Genomic DNA, 16,183 nt, shown 5'->3' with positions numbered 1-16,183 from the left:
GCAGCCACCGCCTCCAACCACCGCGGCGCTGCCCCGCAAACCACCGCGGCCCCGACAAACCTACGCCACCCGCAACCTGCGTGAACTCTATGGCGCACCACATCGGGCGCCAGATGGTCGGATCGGACGCCAACCTAGCTGACCGAGCACGGCCATCTTTCTCAGCTTCAAGCGCCTTCGGGGAGCTTCCGCCGCAAGCTGGATCTTCAAGTTGGTTCACAAATCCTTCGGTGGTGTTTCCTGAACCCACATCGAGCAGATCCCGTCAACAAAATTCGGTGAGACATCCAGTTTCTGAAACTGTAGCTCTGATCCAAAGTGAAAGAATGAACACCTGTGTGTTTCTGAACCTGTTCCCGAACCTACCTAGTTTCTGAACATGTTCCTGAACCTGCCTAGTTTCTGAACATGTTCCTGAACCTGCCTAGTTTCTGAACCTGCTTAGTTTCTGAACCTGTTCCTGAATTTTTTTACTAGTGAAAGAATGAGCATGTTTCTAAACTTAGTTGCAGAAACAATTGCCTAGTTTCTGAAATTAGTTGGAATAACAGAACAATGAACCTGTTCCTCTCAAAAAACAGAGCAAAAATGAGCCTCTATAGCTTCTGAAACAATTGTCTAGTTTCAGAAACAGAACCTGAAAAAATTGCCTGTTTAGTTGCCCCTGCTCCCAATTTCAGTTACTATTGATTTTGATTTTGTTCCAACTATCATATGTGATTTTTGAAGTATGATGTGACTGTTGCACAATAATTGTGTTGCAGGAACATGTAACTGAAGGTGACGGAAGCTATGTCCATGGAAATTTTTCTCCTCCTGATGTCGAAGATTCAGAAGGTTTGTTGTTTGCTGAAGATACAAGCCAATATGATTCAGATGATGGAGATGTTTCTTCGCAGCCGCTGCCGCCCTATGTTGGGATGGTGTTTGACACAGTTGACGATGCTCGCAAATTCTACAATGACTATGTCTTCAAGTTGGGGTTTGGAACGCATATATCTACTTCAAAATTCACCCACAAGAGAGGTCAAAAGAAAGAGGATGCAACCCTCATAAAAAGGGTCTTTGGATGTGTGCACGCTAGAAAGCCCGTTAAAACGGAAACCAACAGCAGTTCAGAGAGCATTGCAACTGGAACCAGCAACTCTAGTAGGCAGCCTAGTGAGGGGATGGATGTCACAACAAAACGTCAAAAAAACAGAATGCTCCGTCATGATTGTAAGGCGCATATGATTGTTGGGCTAAGGGAGGGGAGATGGACAGTGACTTATTTTGTTGCGGAGCATACACATCCCATGATGGATCAGCCGGAGCGTGTTAGGTACTACCGCTCGCACCGCAGCATACCCAGCGAGGATTACCAACTGTTGTTGACGCTGCATGATGTGAACCTCTCCAATTCAGAATGCATGAGCGTCCTAGGCAGGATCCATGGAGGTGACACTAGGATACTCCCATATGTGAAAAGAGATGTTACAAATGAACGTGCAAAGCTCCGCAGAGGGTTAACATTCCGAGACATGGATATGATAGTGAAGTATTTTGAGAGGAGGAAGGGTGAGAATCCAGAGTTTTTCTTTGCGAAACAGCAAGATCCTGCAACAAACTCAGTGACTGCATTGTTTTGGGTTGATGGGAGAACAAGGGCGTTGTACCCGAAATACAAAGATTGTGTATTCTTCGATACAACATTCTGCACAAACAGATACAACATGCCATTTGCTCCTATAGTTGGTGTAAACAACCACCTCCAGACAATTGCACTAGGATGTGCCCTGTTGCTGGATGAAACTATTGACACATTTAAGTGGGTTTTCCAGCAGTGGATGGTTGCGATGGATAACGAGCATCCTACCAACATCATGACTGACCAGGACCAAGCAATGGCAACAACCATTGATCAAGTGTTCCCGAACACTTGCCATAGGTGTTGCAAGTTTCATGTGCTTAGCAATGCACGGTCCAAGTTGGGAAGGCTATTGAGCAGAGATGGGGCTTTTGCAGATGTGTTTTACACTTGTATCAACCAATCGGAAACCGTGGAGGAATTTGAGGAAACATGGCAGCACATGTTGCATTGTTTTGAAGTTGCAGAAAACAGACACCTCAAAAATATGTGGCGAACAAGGCGCACGTGGGCTCCAGCATATTTCAAGGACAAATTCTTCCCGTTCACGAGCACAACAGGCAGGTCTGAGGGGCTCAACTCATATTTTAAGACCCTGATTCGACCAGCTGATTCCGTTTGGAGATTTGTGCAACAATATAAAATGTGTCAAGAAACTATGCTTGATCGTGAGGACAATGCTGGATTCACTGGTGAAACAACAGCTCCGCCTCTATACTCTCGGTAGGCACACTTTTGAGCTTTGCCCAAAATTCAAAAACAAAATAAAAAATGTTGTTGTTGACCTTTTTGTTTTTATGTTCTTGCAGCTACAACATCGAGCGCCAAGCTGCTGCGTACTACACCCGCACTGTCTTCGGTAAGTTTCAGAAACAGGTGACAGCATCTACTGGCTTCATTGTCAACCAAGACACTGACTACCAAGGGCAAGGTGTCGTGTTTGAGCTGAAAGCAACATCCTATGAGAACCCGAAGCTGTATTCTGTGCATGTTGTGAAGGATGAAGGGTTGTTTAAGTGCAGCTGCCACTACTTTGAGATGAATGGGCTGATTTGTGCACACATAATAAGGGCGATGGTTCATCTCAATGTGCAAGCAATTCCACAACAATACTTATTGGAGAGGTGGTCCGAAGCAGCCACTACAAGCATGGGTAGGACTGGCAGGTTGCTGGACTTTGGGCACCCCTCGACAAACACACTGAAATACAACTCCTTGTGTCGAAGGTTGACATGGCTTGCCTCTAATGCATGTTGCAATGATGATGCCTATAGAATATTGGATGATGCAATTAAAGCCCTTGAGCCTGCCATAGCAGTGGCCAAGAGAGGAGCCATGCCTGATCAACAAGCCACGCAACAGAGTGAACCTCCAACACCACCCGCTGCGACAACGGTAACAGTGAATGGTGACATGCCACAACAAGAACGCTCCGATATGCTGCAAAACCCATCTCGTGTGCCTAAGAAAGGCCGACCAACTGACAGAGAGAAGAGAAAGAAGACGCTTGTAGAGCAGCGATATGATGAACAAAAAAAGAAGATGAAACAACAAGGGAAAAAATCAACAACATCGGACAAGACAACAGCTCAAAAAAGGACTGTTCGCTGCAAGTACTGCAATGAATTGGGACACAATATTCAGACATGTGGCACCCTAAAAGCTGCGATGGAGGTGGCAGCAGCGCCCTCAAAATGCCAATTCTGCTCTGGGGTTGGACATGCAGTCCCAGAATGTCAATACTTGAGAGCTATGATGGCAAATGATCAAAGAGTTGCCCAAATGACGCAACTGAACCTGTAGGGAAAAGATAGACAGAAACAGGGAGGCGACAAAACAACAGACAAAATTTCTGTTTTATTTTCATCATGGTAAATGTAAAAAGAATGTACTTGCTCTCAGTGTTTGGAAAACAGAGGCTGATACTTGTTGCAGAATCTTTTTCTTATCTATTTTTTCAATAAAATACTATTTTAAATTTCCGCAACAAAAGTTTGTTATACACTATTTTCTGCAATGAAGGTCATGTTTTGTAGAAAATGTTGTTGCAGAAATGTTTTATGAACTTGAGTTACAGTAGAAATCCTGTTTCAGAAATGTGTGTAATTTTATTTGTAACAAAATGCTTTGTTGTAGAAAAATTGCATGTTTAGTTGTCCCCATGCTCCCAAAGTATTTCATTTTGGTTTGTTGTAGAAACAGAACAATGAACCTGCTCCCAAATAATTTGTTGTAGAAAAACTGAAAAAAAAGTTGATGTGAGATGGGGCTGCTACGCGTCTACCGGTTGTTCTTTTTAAAAGATCAACCTCGCAAACCGAGGTATTGCTGCGGAAACATCCGCATCAGAGGTCGTGCCGTAGAAATCATTGCAAAAAATGGTCATGCAAAAGTTGCAGCAAACATACAGTTTGTCCCGTGTTCATGATCTTGTTTACAGAAATAATCTTCGTTATGTTGATTTTCATTTTTGCATGGCGTGCATATGTTGCAGAGATGCATCCATTAAAAAAGATTACCACTATACCAAAAATGTTACAAGAAAAAACACATTACAGAAACATGAAAAAATGCTTTTGAAACACACCATCAGGATCAGGTAACTGCCCATTTTGTATTTTGTCATGTTCACACATCAGGGATCAGGTAACTGCAAATTATATTTCTCATGCTCGAAAAAGATGGCATGCCCCAGCTACATGTGATCAATGACAAAAAAGATCAGGTAATGTCTCTGTAACACATCAGGATCAGGATGAAGTAACTAGAGAACTCAGTTGCAAAAACACATGTCGCTCACACATGCACTGAAAAAAGAAGAAGCCTAAAACTACTAGCTAGGTCTTGTTGCGGTCATCTTTTCACTTGAAACTAGGACTTCTTCAGCAACTTTTTGAGCTCCTCCTCCGAGCTGAGGGTGTTTTGCGGATGTTTGAAAAGCTTTGCTGCGATGTACTTGCGGAAGTTGAGCAACGAGGTTGTGTCCTGATCATACACGGCAACAAAAGAAAAAAAACATGTTTAGATACTGCTAGCAAAAAAAAGGGAAAAGCTAGTGTGTCCGGAAAAGAGATTCCGCAACACAGATTCCGCACAAGAAATGAGTAGAAAAAAAGAGGAAAAGCAAAAAGTCATATTGTATTAAACGCAGTTAAGTTCTCCATGTACAGAATAGCAAACAAGCCGCAATCAAATCTGCCAGTAAAAAAAAGGTTGGAGAAAAATGAGATCACATATATGAAATAAAAAGTTGCCAGAAAAATAATGTATAGTTGCGGAAAACAGTACGTTGTTGACTGTTGTGGGTAGCCTGATGGACTGAAGCACTCAAACATGTCAAGATTGTGCTTCCAAGGGTTTCTTCCTCTCACCAGAGTTTTGAAGTTCTCTATCTGCAAAAATGTAAGACTGGTTGCTTCCGAAACATTGATTTGAAAAAAAAGCATGGTGAAAAAAGAAGAAAAACAAAATGCTACCCCATACCAAATTGGAACAAGGCTTCTCGAGGATGCTGACATAATCAGAGTCTCTAATGTTGGAGTCGAACACATTGAACTGTTTATGAATCAAGTTTAGAACAACGACCGCCCAATGGTCTTGTTTCACAATGGTGAAGAACAACTGCAAAAAATGAAGAAGAAAAAAGGGTCACGATGGTTGGATGGTGTCGTGGATGGTTGTTTCTGAACATAGTTGCAGAAACAATTGCCTTAGTTTCTGAAAATAGTTGCAGAACAATGAACTTAGTTGCAGAACAATGAACTTAGTGTCTGAACTTATTTGGCAAAGCAGAACAAATGAACTTGTTCCTCTCAAAAACAAAGCAAAGGTAGAAAATAACTTTTGTAACATATGGAAGAAACTGCAAAGCAATTCCTCTATCACAAAGAAGAATGCTATAATGATATAAGGGCATAGTTGCATAACAAGGTAGAAAAAAATTTATTGCAATTGTAGACAGAACTTTGATGAACAAAAAGCCTTACTTGGTCAGCTTTGGCAATGTCGTTCTTCTCACAGGCCCTTTTCAAATCTTTCGTGCAGGAATTTGTATTGAATGAACTTGGGTCCACACAGAGTTTTGACTCCATATATAAGCAAAAAAAATTGCAACAAAAAAGAAGGTGAAAAAAGGGAATGCGGCTGTCTTCTAAAACCGACTATGTTGCGTTTCAAAATCACAAGTGACAACAATAGGGAAAAAACATGATAGTTAACTCACAGCAACATGTGGTGAGAATGCAAACTTCCTTGGCTTGCTTGAACTTTACATGTGCTCAATGTTGAAACTTTCAATATAGAGTGACATCACCTCATTGTTCACATGAGCCCGCTTTTTGAGCCCGTTGCTGAAATGTTTGAATGAAATATCGAAACCACCTATCCTTATGAACGAAGGGCTAATTTGTTACAAGAGATGACAGAAACTTGGTTAGAAGTTGTGAAACTATTCCTTTGGTTTATTTTCTCTCAGCACACAAAAGAGCAAAGAGCGTGAAAAAAACTTACAGTGGCTCGCCTCGGCGTGGGTCCTTTATCTTATAATTGGTACAACAATACCTCTGGTATATCGCATCATCCATTGCATCAATTTTTTTCTTCTTCATTTTCGGCAACTTTGCTGCGGTTGATTCGGTCGGTGCAGCTCTCTTAAGTGTAGGATGCTTCTGATCATGGCCTTGCCCGCTGCTGACTTCAACCTGTGCCTCCTCTATTGTATCATCAATACATGCTTCTGCCCAAAAAAATGAAAAAAGACAGCAGATGAGTAACAGTTTTGAATCATGCTTGTGCTAAGTTTCAAAAAACAAAGAAAGGATGATATGTTGCGTAAACAAAAAATCACGGGAACGACTTATATAAACCTGTAGGGCCTGTTGATATTGGCGGGAACGTCGCGAGTGGAGTGACATCATAAACAGGACCGGGTGAAGCAGCGGCAGCGAAAAGGTTATCAAACAAAGGGCTCCTCGCTCGAATCTCCATGAAAGACTCGATATCAACATCAGGCGATCGTGGAGGTGATTCAACTTGTGGCACATCCTGAAACAGCAAGGCATCGGGGCTTTCAGGTTCAAACAATCCGAATGAAGGCCCGTCTTCGAGAGTTGTTTCTCCTGGTCTCCTAATCAGATTCACCCGACTGCATATATCTTCACTGCATATATCTTCTCCCTTTGCATTGTTGCGATCATCTCCAATGTTGTTCTCACTCTCACTCTTATGGGTTTTTTTGTCAGCATTTGTTTTCCCAACTACAACTCCTGGATCAACACTCTTTTTGTTGTCCGGCTGAGAGGCTTGCTGCATAGACGAGGCAATGACGGTGGATTGAGCAGTTGATGTTTTACCTTGTTCCAAGTTGTTAGTCTGCTTGGGCTGCTGTGGAGATGAAATTGTGCGAGATGCATTGGCAGTTCGTGTATTAGTATCCCGTTTCTTCTGCTGTTGCGGAGACGAGTCATTAGCAGTTTCTTTGCACATGCCAGGAGCGGGAGGTGCTGCTGCATGAAAAGTGACATCATGTTTCGCTTCGTCACTCCTAAATCCAGCTTTGGATGCCTCAGACAACATTAGACCCATTCTTTTGAGGTAGATGCCCTCCAACAAACTCCCAAATGAGTTCAATGCACCTTTAAGTTCTGCAGCATGGATGTCTTTATGCTTGTTGAATATAGCACGCATGTGTGGGGGCAGCTGGAATGCATAAAAAACAAAAACCCAAGAACGGGGGAACGACATTAGCCTCAAAGTTTCATATTTTCTGTCAACCAAACAAGATATTATGCGGGGGAAAAGCAGAGAGTTGCAGAAAAGAAGAAATGCAATATGGCTCACCTCTAATTCGTCAAATGCTGGTAGAGGGTGCAGCCAGTCCTCCAAAGAACCACACACATCATCACCACCCTCCGTGTTTTTCGGAGGTGGCTCATGCACATTCCGTGTTGTGCCATCAGCTTCGTTTGTAGCACCTTCTGTTGGTTGTTGGACGCCATCAGCACCAACCATATCGGGAATCTCTGTTGCGGACATACTAGCTTTGTTGGGTAACTTGGCAAGCTGCTCTATGTATGACAGAAACTTGGTTGTTGCGTAAGGTGAAGTGGAGCTGAACTGCAAATCCAAAAAAGTAAACATATTGAAAAACACTTGAAAAAATGTGATAAAACAGAATACAGAGTTGCATTGAAGGTATTGTTTGAACAGTTTGAAAAAAAATAATACTTATAGGGCGCTTCCCGAAACCATCTTCAATGGTATCAACTGCAATAACAGCGGTGAAATCCAACTCCTTCACAAAACAAGCCCGTGGCAGAGAATAATCGATGGTATGATCAACTATACATCCTCTTGGGATGTCAATGTGGTCCATGTAAATTACCTACAAAAAAGAAGAGACGCAGAAGCCACTGTAAAAACCAATAGGCTCCGGAAAACAAAAAAAATGGGGATGCTGCGGGAATGAAGGGAAGTACCGGAAGCATTGGTAGACAACCGCCAATATGGAATTTTAGTTTGCCTTCATTCCTCTTATCCTGGTATTTCTTAACTTCCTTCATCGCGTCTAACAAAATATGCTCATCCCACTCAAACACGTGGACAACACTCATGTCTTGCAAAGTGTGCAGATATTCCAAAGGCACCATATTTCCGGTACCACGAGCTAGGACCAACGAAAGGCAAAGTAGAATCCATGTCCTATTAATGGTATCCTCATCGTCATCATCAGCGTTTGATAGGACAGAGACTGTGGTTGGTATTGGAGCCCTTTCGCCTTCCAAATAAATTTCACGGAAATCTGCTTTCCCCCTTTTTCCCAAATTCAAGTGGCTTGCTTCCGGATGGCACATTAAATAGCTTCTTAACCATATCCCTTGTGAGTTGGATTTTCTTGTGGTCACTTAACCTGCGAGAAGACATGAGAAAATCAGTACATGTTTTGAGAAAAAGAAAGATCAAAAGAATTTATGCAACATAGAAAAAAATGAAGCAAAAACAAAAATAGCAAACACATACTTGAGCAGACGCTTCTTAGTATCAATCCTCATGACTATGAAATCCACAAGTGCTTCTGGAGGAGGTGGTAAAGGGGAGATATGAAGCAAATCCCCGAAAGAGGACTTGCTTATGACATCCCTCTTTTTATCTTTGATGGTGTTGGCTATCTCACATAGCCGCTTCGCCGACCATCAAGTTATATAGATACCCATGCTGCAGAAACAAAAAAAATGGAAACACATGAGCTACTACAAGCAGTCGTAAAAAATGCAAAAGAAAATGAAACATTGTATGAGAAGCATAAGCTTGCACAAAGTTGCAAGAAAAAGAAATGCAGTAGGAAAAGTAACTTCAGCAACACATTCAGTTTAAAAATTCAGTCGTTCTCCCCGCCGCCTTACGGCACAAAACAAATGCGTTGCATTGAATTCAATCCCACAGCTACTACTGACCAAATGACAGTCGCAACACCGGATGGTATGCAGCTAATTGGCAGGTGGTGCGGTGGGCAGGACCAGAGCAAAGAAGAACCGCGCAGCAAATGCTTTGGCTGATCCTCTGTGCATTGCAAATTGCAAAATGCAAAACTCGCAATGCATTTGCCTTCATGTTGCTGCTAATTTGTTGCTTGTAGCTTTAATGCTGCGGCTGCCTAGCAATAGCGAGTAATGAGTGGCATGACGATGCGTCATCAGTTGCTTGGCCAAGTCCCCTGCGCGTGCTACGCTATGCTACGGAAAGTTGGAACAAGAACAGCTGGAGACTGCAGCGGACAACAACTGTTTTCTTGCTAGGCTACCGAGATGAAGCGAAAAAAAACAATATCTAGTAAAAAGTACGTAGCTGGCTCTGTTTGTTGGCCCGATCTACCCTGTTTCATAGCTTGAAACAAACAAAAAGACACACCAGCTGAAGGAGAAAGTGCAGCTCCAGCAGCCAGTTTTCTTGCTAACCCCGAATCATCTGGAATCAACCAAACTGACCAAACAGCATGCCAGCAAAATAAAACAGCAGGGATTTTTCACATGACTAGAAGTAGAATCTCATAGCAGCCCTGGTACATCCATGTTTTTTTCCTGAAGCACATCTGTGGTTGTGGTTACTAGTTCATGAACATGCAACTACAGCAAACTTCTCTGGGATCTTGTTTCAAAAGTTGCATTCTCAGTTTGGCAACTGATGGCCAATGGCACCAAGGGTACGGTTTCAGCAAAAGAGCATCCTGTTGTTGTGCCAAAACATGATGATATTGAGCTGAGCAAGGGTACGGTTTCAGCAAAAAAGCAACAAGAGTCATCAATCTCTACTTGTTGTGCCAAACAAAAGGTGTCTATGCAACCAGTGAGAAGGTACACTGAGGTCAGGCTATGGCATCAGCTCCCAGCTGTGGCAAAACAACAAGTTCATAGTACAACTAATCATCTACAACCTGGTCCTGCTAATTATCCACAACAAGTTCAGAGCGCTGCTAATCATCCACAACCTGGTCCTGCTAATAATCCACAACAAGTTCAGAACACTGCAGGCCTACAGCTAGTTTCGCAACGAACTAAATCCTACGATCCATGGAACAACTTCAAAAACATTGCAGAAACAAGAACATGGGCATCTCAGTTCAACTTTTTCCCCTTGGAAAAAATAGCAGCAGCATGACCAAGGCCGAGGTGCGGCACCAGCTTCCGCAGCTCGCCAAGCCGAGGTGCGGCACCAGCTTCCCGCAGCTCGCCAAGGCCGAGGGGACTGCTCAAGCTAATGGTGCACGCGCGAGGGGAAAAGAGGACGGGCGTACCTGCTTGGGGTGGTACTGGCCGCAGCCGGTACTAAAGGAGAAGACGTCGTCACGGCGAGCCCCGACCGCGCCGTCGCCTCTCGAGAGCCTCCCCAGATCCACTAGTCGCCCCCTCCTCCGAATAGATCGTGCAGCTTCGGACTGTTTCCTGAAACTACGCTCCAGTTTCAGGAAAACGGTCAGGACGTTTTTCTTCGATGGCTGCGGGATCTGGTCCGTCAGATGGATGCCAGATCGACGGACGAGGAAAGGGATGATAGATCCACCGGATCGGCCGGTGGGACGAAAGACTTTTCCAAAGCCAAAAGGAAAAGCGATAAATAGCTCTTGAGAGGAGAGGAATCAACTGTTAGGAGCCGCAGCGAGCTGATGACTGATCAGCTCCCTCAAGCACGCTACCTAGCCGGCCTTGTCCCGCCGCCTACGCAACGAATGGCACCGTTGCAAAAAAATTCAAAAGTTCCAAACACGGAGTTAGAAGCACGCCGCGGTGTCCCGGGCCGCGAAGGGCCTGCCGCAATTCATTCCTCCGAAAACAGGCTTTTGCCCCGTTTTATTGGTGAAGCCAAATTCGATCCGAGCTACTCTATTTCTTGAGAGAGAATTGCACGTGGCAAATTAACATAAAAACATTCCCGGAGCTACGAGCTACGGCCTCCCTAATCTCCACAGCGGAAGGCAAACCCCGCAAAAGCGGGGGTAAGCGCCAATGATCCATCACACCATCACCAATCGACCAATCACACGCGCAAGGACCAAACCCTCAACAGCGTCAGCTTAACTGAACAAGATGGACACACGCTAGCTTTGGTTAGGCCTAGCATCGTCGCCAGCGCCCAGCTGCGTGGCGCCACGAGCTAAACTACAAACAGTCTGAATTATCAGGTCAAGAGGGCCTTCTCCCCAACTTGTTTAGCAGCCCGATCGGGCATTTGACTTGGGGTGGAGACACAAACAAAAGTGTACGCGGTAAAAAGCAACAGTCTCCCATTTATTATTACTGCTGCTGCCGGTGGTCGTGGTCGGCCCGCGGCGTCAGCGTCCTCGTCCTCGGTTCATGGCCTCGAAGCTCCACTGGCGTATCATCGTCGTGCTGGTCGCCGGCGAAAAGGCAAAGGGCCACTGACGGATTTGAAATTCTCTGCCGGTTCCGGCAGCAGTGGTGCTGTAGCATCCGCATCCACGACCACCACCACCCGCCGAGCCTGGCCGTCTCGTGCTCCATGTTCTTGTGTTGATGATGATGAATCGATGATGGTAATAGAATCGCTCTCTGTTTGCCTACATTGTCCTTCTGGTATGGCGATAGTAGTACGCGACTGTGCAGATGCAGCATCGTCCACTCCATGCTTCTCGGGAGCCACGCCGGTGCGGTGCGGTGCGGTGCGACCAAGCCTGTTGTTAAGGGTGCAAAGCGGTCAACGCCTGAAGCTTCAAAACATAGAAAAACGAGTTGAAACTTCCCGTCCAAAGCTCGTTTGCTCATGGCAGTGTCCCATTGATAGGAGTACGTAAACATCACAAGGCGGCCATAACATTTTCGTCTTGCAACATGTGACGCGGTCGGGACAGATCGAAAAGATCGATCGCCGCTGCCGTTGCTGCACGACCGCCGGCGACGGCTCCCCACACGACACGGAACATGGAGACACACACGCACCACGCACACGCAAACGGGCATGCATGACCGACGTAGAAAGAGGATCCTACGAGGCGTAGAGCCTTTTCTTCTTCGTCAACGCCTACTAAAAAGGCAGACGCATGGGGCTCCCATAGACTCCACCCGCAGGCATTGGCATATGATCCTCCCAGCATTGACTGAGCCTAGCTAGGAGGGAGGACAAATTGCTAAATTATAAGCCGCTCAAGTGCTACTACTGCACACTCGAGGCTACTGCCATGCCTCAGCCTCCACACCATGGTAACAAGATGGCTACTTTTCGTGCAGGGTCCTCTATCTCCATGCACTGACCATGGCACCCGATGATTTTCTCCTCCTCAGACCTCTCTACGTAGACAAGTAGTAATAGGAGCAGTACACCGCATCACTCTGTGCACTTGGTCCACCGCTCTGCCCGAGTGGGGGGTGGGTGGGGGGTTGTTGGGGGGGGGGGGGGGACTGACAAAAAACTGAGGAAATGTCTAGTGTCACGTTCGAACTCAACTCAACATATATTGTTGTGCGTGTTGCCTTCTTTGCGAATTAATCGGTAGCCATGTCTAAGAGAAGATGGTTAACGAGCGGTGGAGAGCACATGGGGACTCCAGCTCCAGGAGGCAAGGCAGCTCCAGCCAACAAACGTTTAGGCTCTCCAAGTTGTGGGTCAAAGGGGTGTTGTCCTTCACTCACTCATCATGTCCAACCGACTCACATGCAAGGTTTCTATAAGAAGAGGATCCTATACAATACCCACAAAATCCCTTGAGACCGTCTGTTTAACAACTGCTCCCTCCGTTCTTAAATATTTGGTTTTTTTAAGATTTAACTATTAACTACATACGAAGCAAAATGAATAATTTACACTCTAAATTATGTCTACGTATATCCGTATGTAATTTATAGTGAAATTTTTAAAAAACAAATATTTAGGAGCGGAGGGAGTAACTAGTTTTTTCTTGAGTTATTTACCCAAAACCATCACACTTGAGGCTAGGGTAACCCTGAGCACCACATCTGAGCCAGGTCACAAGGAACCACCCGTTTTTTAGCCTAATGAGTAACACGGAGAACTGACGGGCGGATTTGGCGTCGAAAACAGCCAAATCGACACGTGGGGCCGACCTGCCGGGTCGATGTGGCTCGAGCTGACTCGCGCCGTGTAGCGACTGTAGACGACCGTTTCTTCCCTGTGTCTTAGGTCACCCACCCGATGTTTCCTCCACTCCTGATTCAATTTCCTCTCGCGCGACGAATGGCGACCAACTCCGGCGGCGACGATGTCGGAGAAGGTCTCGAGTGCGGTGGTGCCCGATGGCCTCTGCGACCTGGATTCGGGCTCGTCGGCGGGGGAAAAAGATGTCATGTCGTCGCCGTCCCCATATGCGCAGGAGGCAGACAAGGGCGCTGCGGAGGAGGCGGAGCAGGCTACGACGTCGGCTCATTCGTTGGGGAAGGAAGGATCCCCCTTCGCTCCTTCTCGACCCAGGTAATCTCAGTGCCTAGTTTATGGTATTTATTTAGTTAGGATAATGTTAGTTAGTTCTAGCTGTGCTCCCTAGGGTTAGATGTAGCAATACAACTTAGTTAGGATAATATGGGTTGGTTCTAGGTGTGATGCCTAGTAGATTACCTGGGTGGATACTACTTAGTTAGGATAATGGCACTTATTGCTGTGTCATGTACTAAAAAATGTATTATTTTCTTTTGTCTTTTGTAGGCCTGAGGAGCCATGGTCATTATATTTTCAGTTTCGTTCTAAAGATGCTGCAAAAAAAGTATGGGCTTGTGAAGATGTATGAGAGAGACATCAGTTATGGCAGTTTGCTTAATGTGATGGTCAACAATGGATATGGAAGTGATGACACTATTTTCTACTTGAGGAAGGAAGGCATAGGGCTGCAAGGGATTTCTCTCGTCAGTAACAATTTAGAAGGAGTCACACATTGCCTTTGTATGTTAAAGAGGGGGGTTAAATATTAAGCAATCTCCAGTTGAAAAAAAAATGAAGAAGATGAAGTAGTGGAACCAGATAAAACAGTTGAAGATTTAACAATGGACCCACCTATTGTATTTGTTGTTAATGAGTAAGGTGTTGTGCACAAAACAACAAATGATTTTGTTGGTACACAAGAGAGTGTCAACTAGCTATAGGCCAATAAAAGCAGTTCCTCCACCATGTCAGTTACTTCTGGGCACATAGAAAGACCAAATTAATCCAGAGATGGCACATGCAGAACAGGAAAATAATACATTGCACTAGGTTAACAATCAAGTTATGGTTAATTATGCAGATTTGCAGTTTGATATTGATGAAGAGGAGGATGCAACAAATCAAGACAGATATGATGAAGATGATGACTCAGTTTTTGATGAAAATTTTGTAGATCATGTCATCCTCCCAGCTGCAGAAGAAGAAGAATCGGAGTTTGACATTAAGAGGAAGAGAGCTGAATACATTAGTAGTACACACTGTGAAGGGGACACAAACCCTGAAGATTTATATGACTTAGAATTGGAGGAAGATGGTGATGACTGTCAAGAGATTGGAGTTCATGATCCCGTTGAGAAGAAGGTAAAAAGGCCTAGGCCTACAAGTAGGTCTCACTCTAGTGGTGCCAGAAGCATGAATAAGGACCGGTATCCATCTTCACAAGAGGATGATACAAGCTTTGAAGCCTTTGATGATGGAAATGAACCAATGTATTTTGTAATCCACTTGGTAGAAGGAGCAGAGCTAAAAAAGACTACCCAGGGTCTGGTATGATGAAGAGAGGCTACACCCAGAGCAGCAATTCCAGCTTATGCTTTTTTCAGATATCTTTACCAATTTAGAGAGGCTCTTGTGAATTTTCATGTCAAACAACTTAGAAGATACAAATATTAGAGGAACTATAGTGATAGGATTATAGTCTGTCGTGAATTAAGAAGATGAATGTCAGTTCCACATGGTTGCAGCAAAGATCAGACATGAGTCCACTTTATGCATTAAGAAGATGATATTGGAGCACACATGTCCCACCCAATCTGAGAAGACAAGCATTAGCTCAAAGTGGCTTGGCAATAAAATGCTTGAAACTGTCATACCAGACCCCAACACTACTATACCTACCATAATTGACAAGACAAAGAGGTAATTTGGTGTTGAGGTCCCCAAGATGATGGCATGGAGAGCAACGAGGAAAGCAAAGGATATTGTGCTTGGAGATCACAAGAGACAATACAAGAGGCTCATAGATTATTTGGAGACTGTGAAAGCTACAAATCCTGGATCTAGATGCATTGTTACTACTGTGAGTGAAAAAACAGAGAAAATCCAACTGCAGGACTAAGGTTTCATTGTCTTTTTTCTATTTGAATGCATGTGTTGAGGGATTTTTTAATGGATGCAGGCCATTCATAGTCCTAGATGGTTGTTTCATTAAGTTGACTAGTGGGGCACAAATACTAGCTGCTACTGGAAGGGATGCAAACAAAAATATGTACCTCGTAGCATTTGGAGTGGTTAGAGTTGAAGACACACCAAATTGGTCGTGATTTCTGATTCAATTGAAGTATGCCCTAGAAGGGACTGGAGAGGGAAAATTTGGGAAGTACACATTCATGTCTAATAGACAGAAGGGTCTACTGAATGGAGTGACAGCAGTCTTTCCAAGCTGCCCTCATAGGTACTGCTTGAGGCACATTTATGCCAACTTTCAGAGAACACAATTCAAAGGAGAAGACTTGAAGAAATGCATGGATGCAGCTGCATATGCTTACACTGAACATGACTTTTGATTGGTAATGGAGAGCATGAAGGCTGAGTGCAAGGCTGCTTGGGAGTGGATGTCAAGGATTCCTCCTAAAGCTTGGTCAAGACATGCAATGGATACTAAATGAAAAATTGATCTGGTGGTCAATAATTTAAGTGAAGCTTTTAATAAGTACATACTTGATGTGAGGAACAAGCCAATTGTCACTAGATCAATGGGATCAAAGACAAATTTCTGGTAAGGTATCAGCAAAAGAGAGAGGATGGACAAGTTACAAGATGGGAAATTGCACCAACCTATGATGAGAAGTTAGAGATGAACACGAAATATGCAAGGGACTGCAAATCATTGATAGT

At 44.3% G+C, this 16,183-nt stretch overlaps 1 protein-coding gene and 1 long non-coding RNA gene across 2 annotated transcripts; one reads left to right on the top strand and one right to left on the bottom strand.

Annotated features, from left to right (window-relative positions):
* Positions 1–89: 89 nt before the first annotated feature.
* LOC123450179 (protein FAR1-RELATED SEQUENCE 9-like) lies at positions 90–3,430 on the top strand. Its single transcript, XM_045127560.1, has 4 exons — positions 90–278; positions 765–1,204; positions 1,307–2,350; positions 2,437–3,430. The coding sequence occupies exons 1-4, from the start codon at positions 90–92 to the stop codon at positions 3,428–3,430; spliced, it is 2,667 nt and encodes an 888-aa protein (XP_044983495.1).
* A 1,359-nt stretch (positions 3,431–4,789) lies between these two features.
* Positions 4,790–6,151, bottom strand: LOC123451018. Its single transcript, XR_006632086.1, has 5 exons — positions 6,137–6,151; positions 5,850–6,027; positions 5,614–5,712; positions 5,111–5,248; positions 4,790–5,019 (listed from the first exon to the last, which is right to left on the bottom strand). It is a non-coding gene; the product is annotated as an uncharacterized LOC123451018 (long non-coding RNA).
* Positions 6,152–16,183: the final 10,032 nt, after the last annotated feature.

This window comes from Hordeum vulgare, chromosome 4H (genome assembly GCF_904849725.1).
Source record: "Hordeum vulgare subsp. vulgare chromosome 4H, MorexV3_pseudomolecules_assembly, whole genome shotgun sequence".
NCBI classification, from domain to species: Eukaryota; Viridiplantae; Streptophyta; class Magnoliopsida; order Poales; family Poaceae; genus Hordeum; species Hordeum vulgare.
Note: the sequence above shows the minus strand (reverse complement) of the source record. Positions and strands in the feature narration are given on the sequence as shown.

What these genes read in the sequence shown, in the direction of transcription:
- LOC123450179 (XM_045127560.1), top strand. Translation starts at nt 90, where the DNA reads ATGGCGCACCACATCGGGCGCCAGATGGTCGGATCGGACGCCAACCTA. An exon ending in AAACGTCAAAAAAACAGAAT is followed by an intron (nt 1,205 to 1,306) that starts GCTCCGTCATGA and finishes CATGATGGATCA; the next exon opens with GCCGGAGCGTGTTAGGTACT. An exon ending in GCTCCGCCTCTATACTCTCG is followed by an intron (nt 2,351 to 2,436) that starts GTAGGCACACTT and finishes ATGTTCTTGCAG; the next exon opens with CTACAACATCGAGCGCCAAG.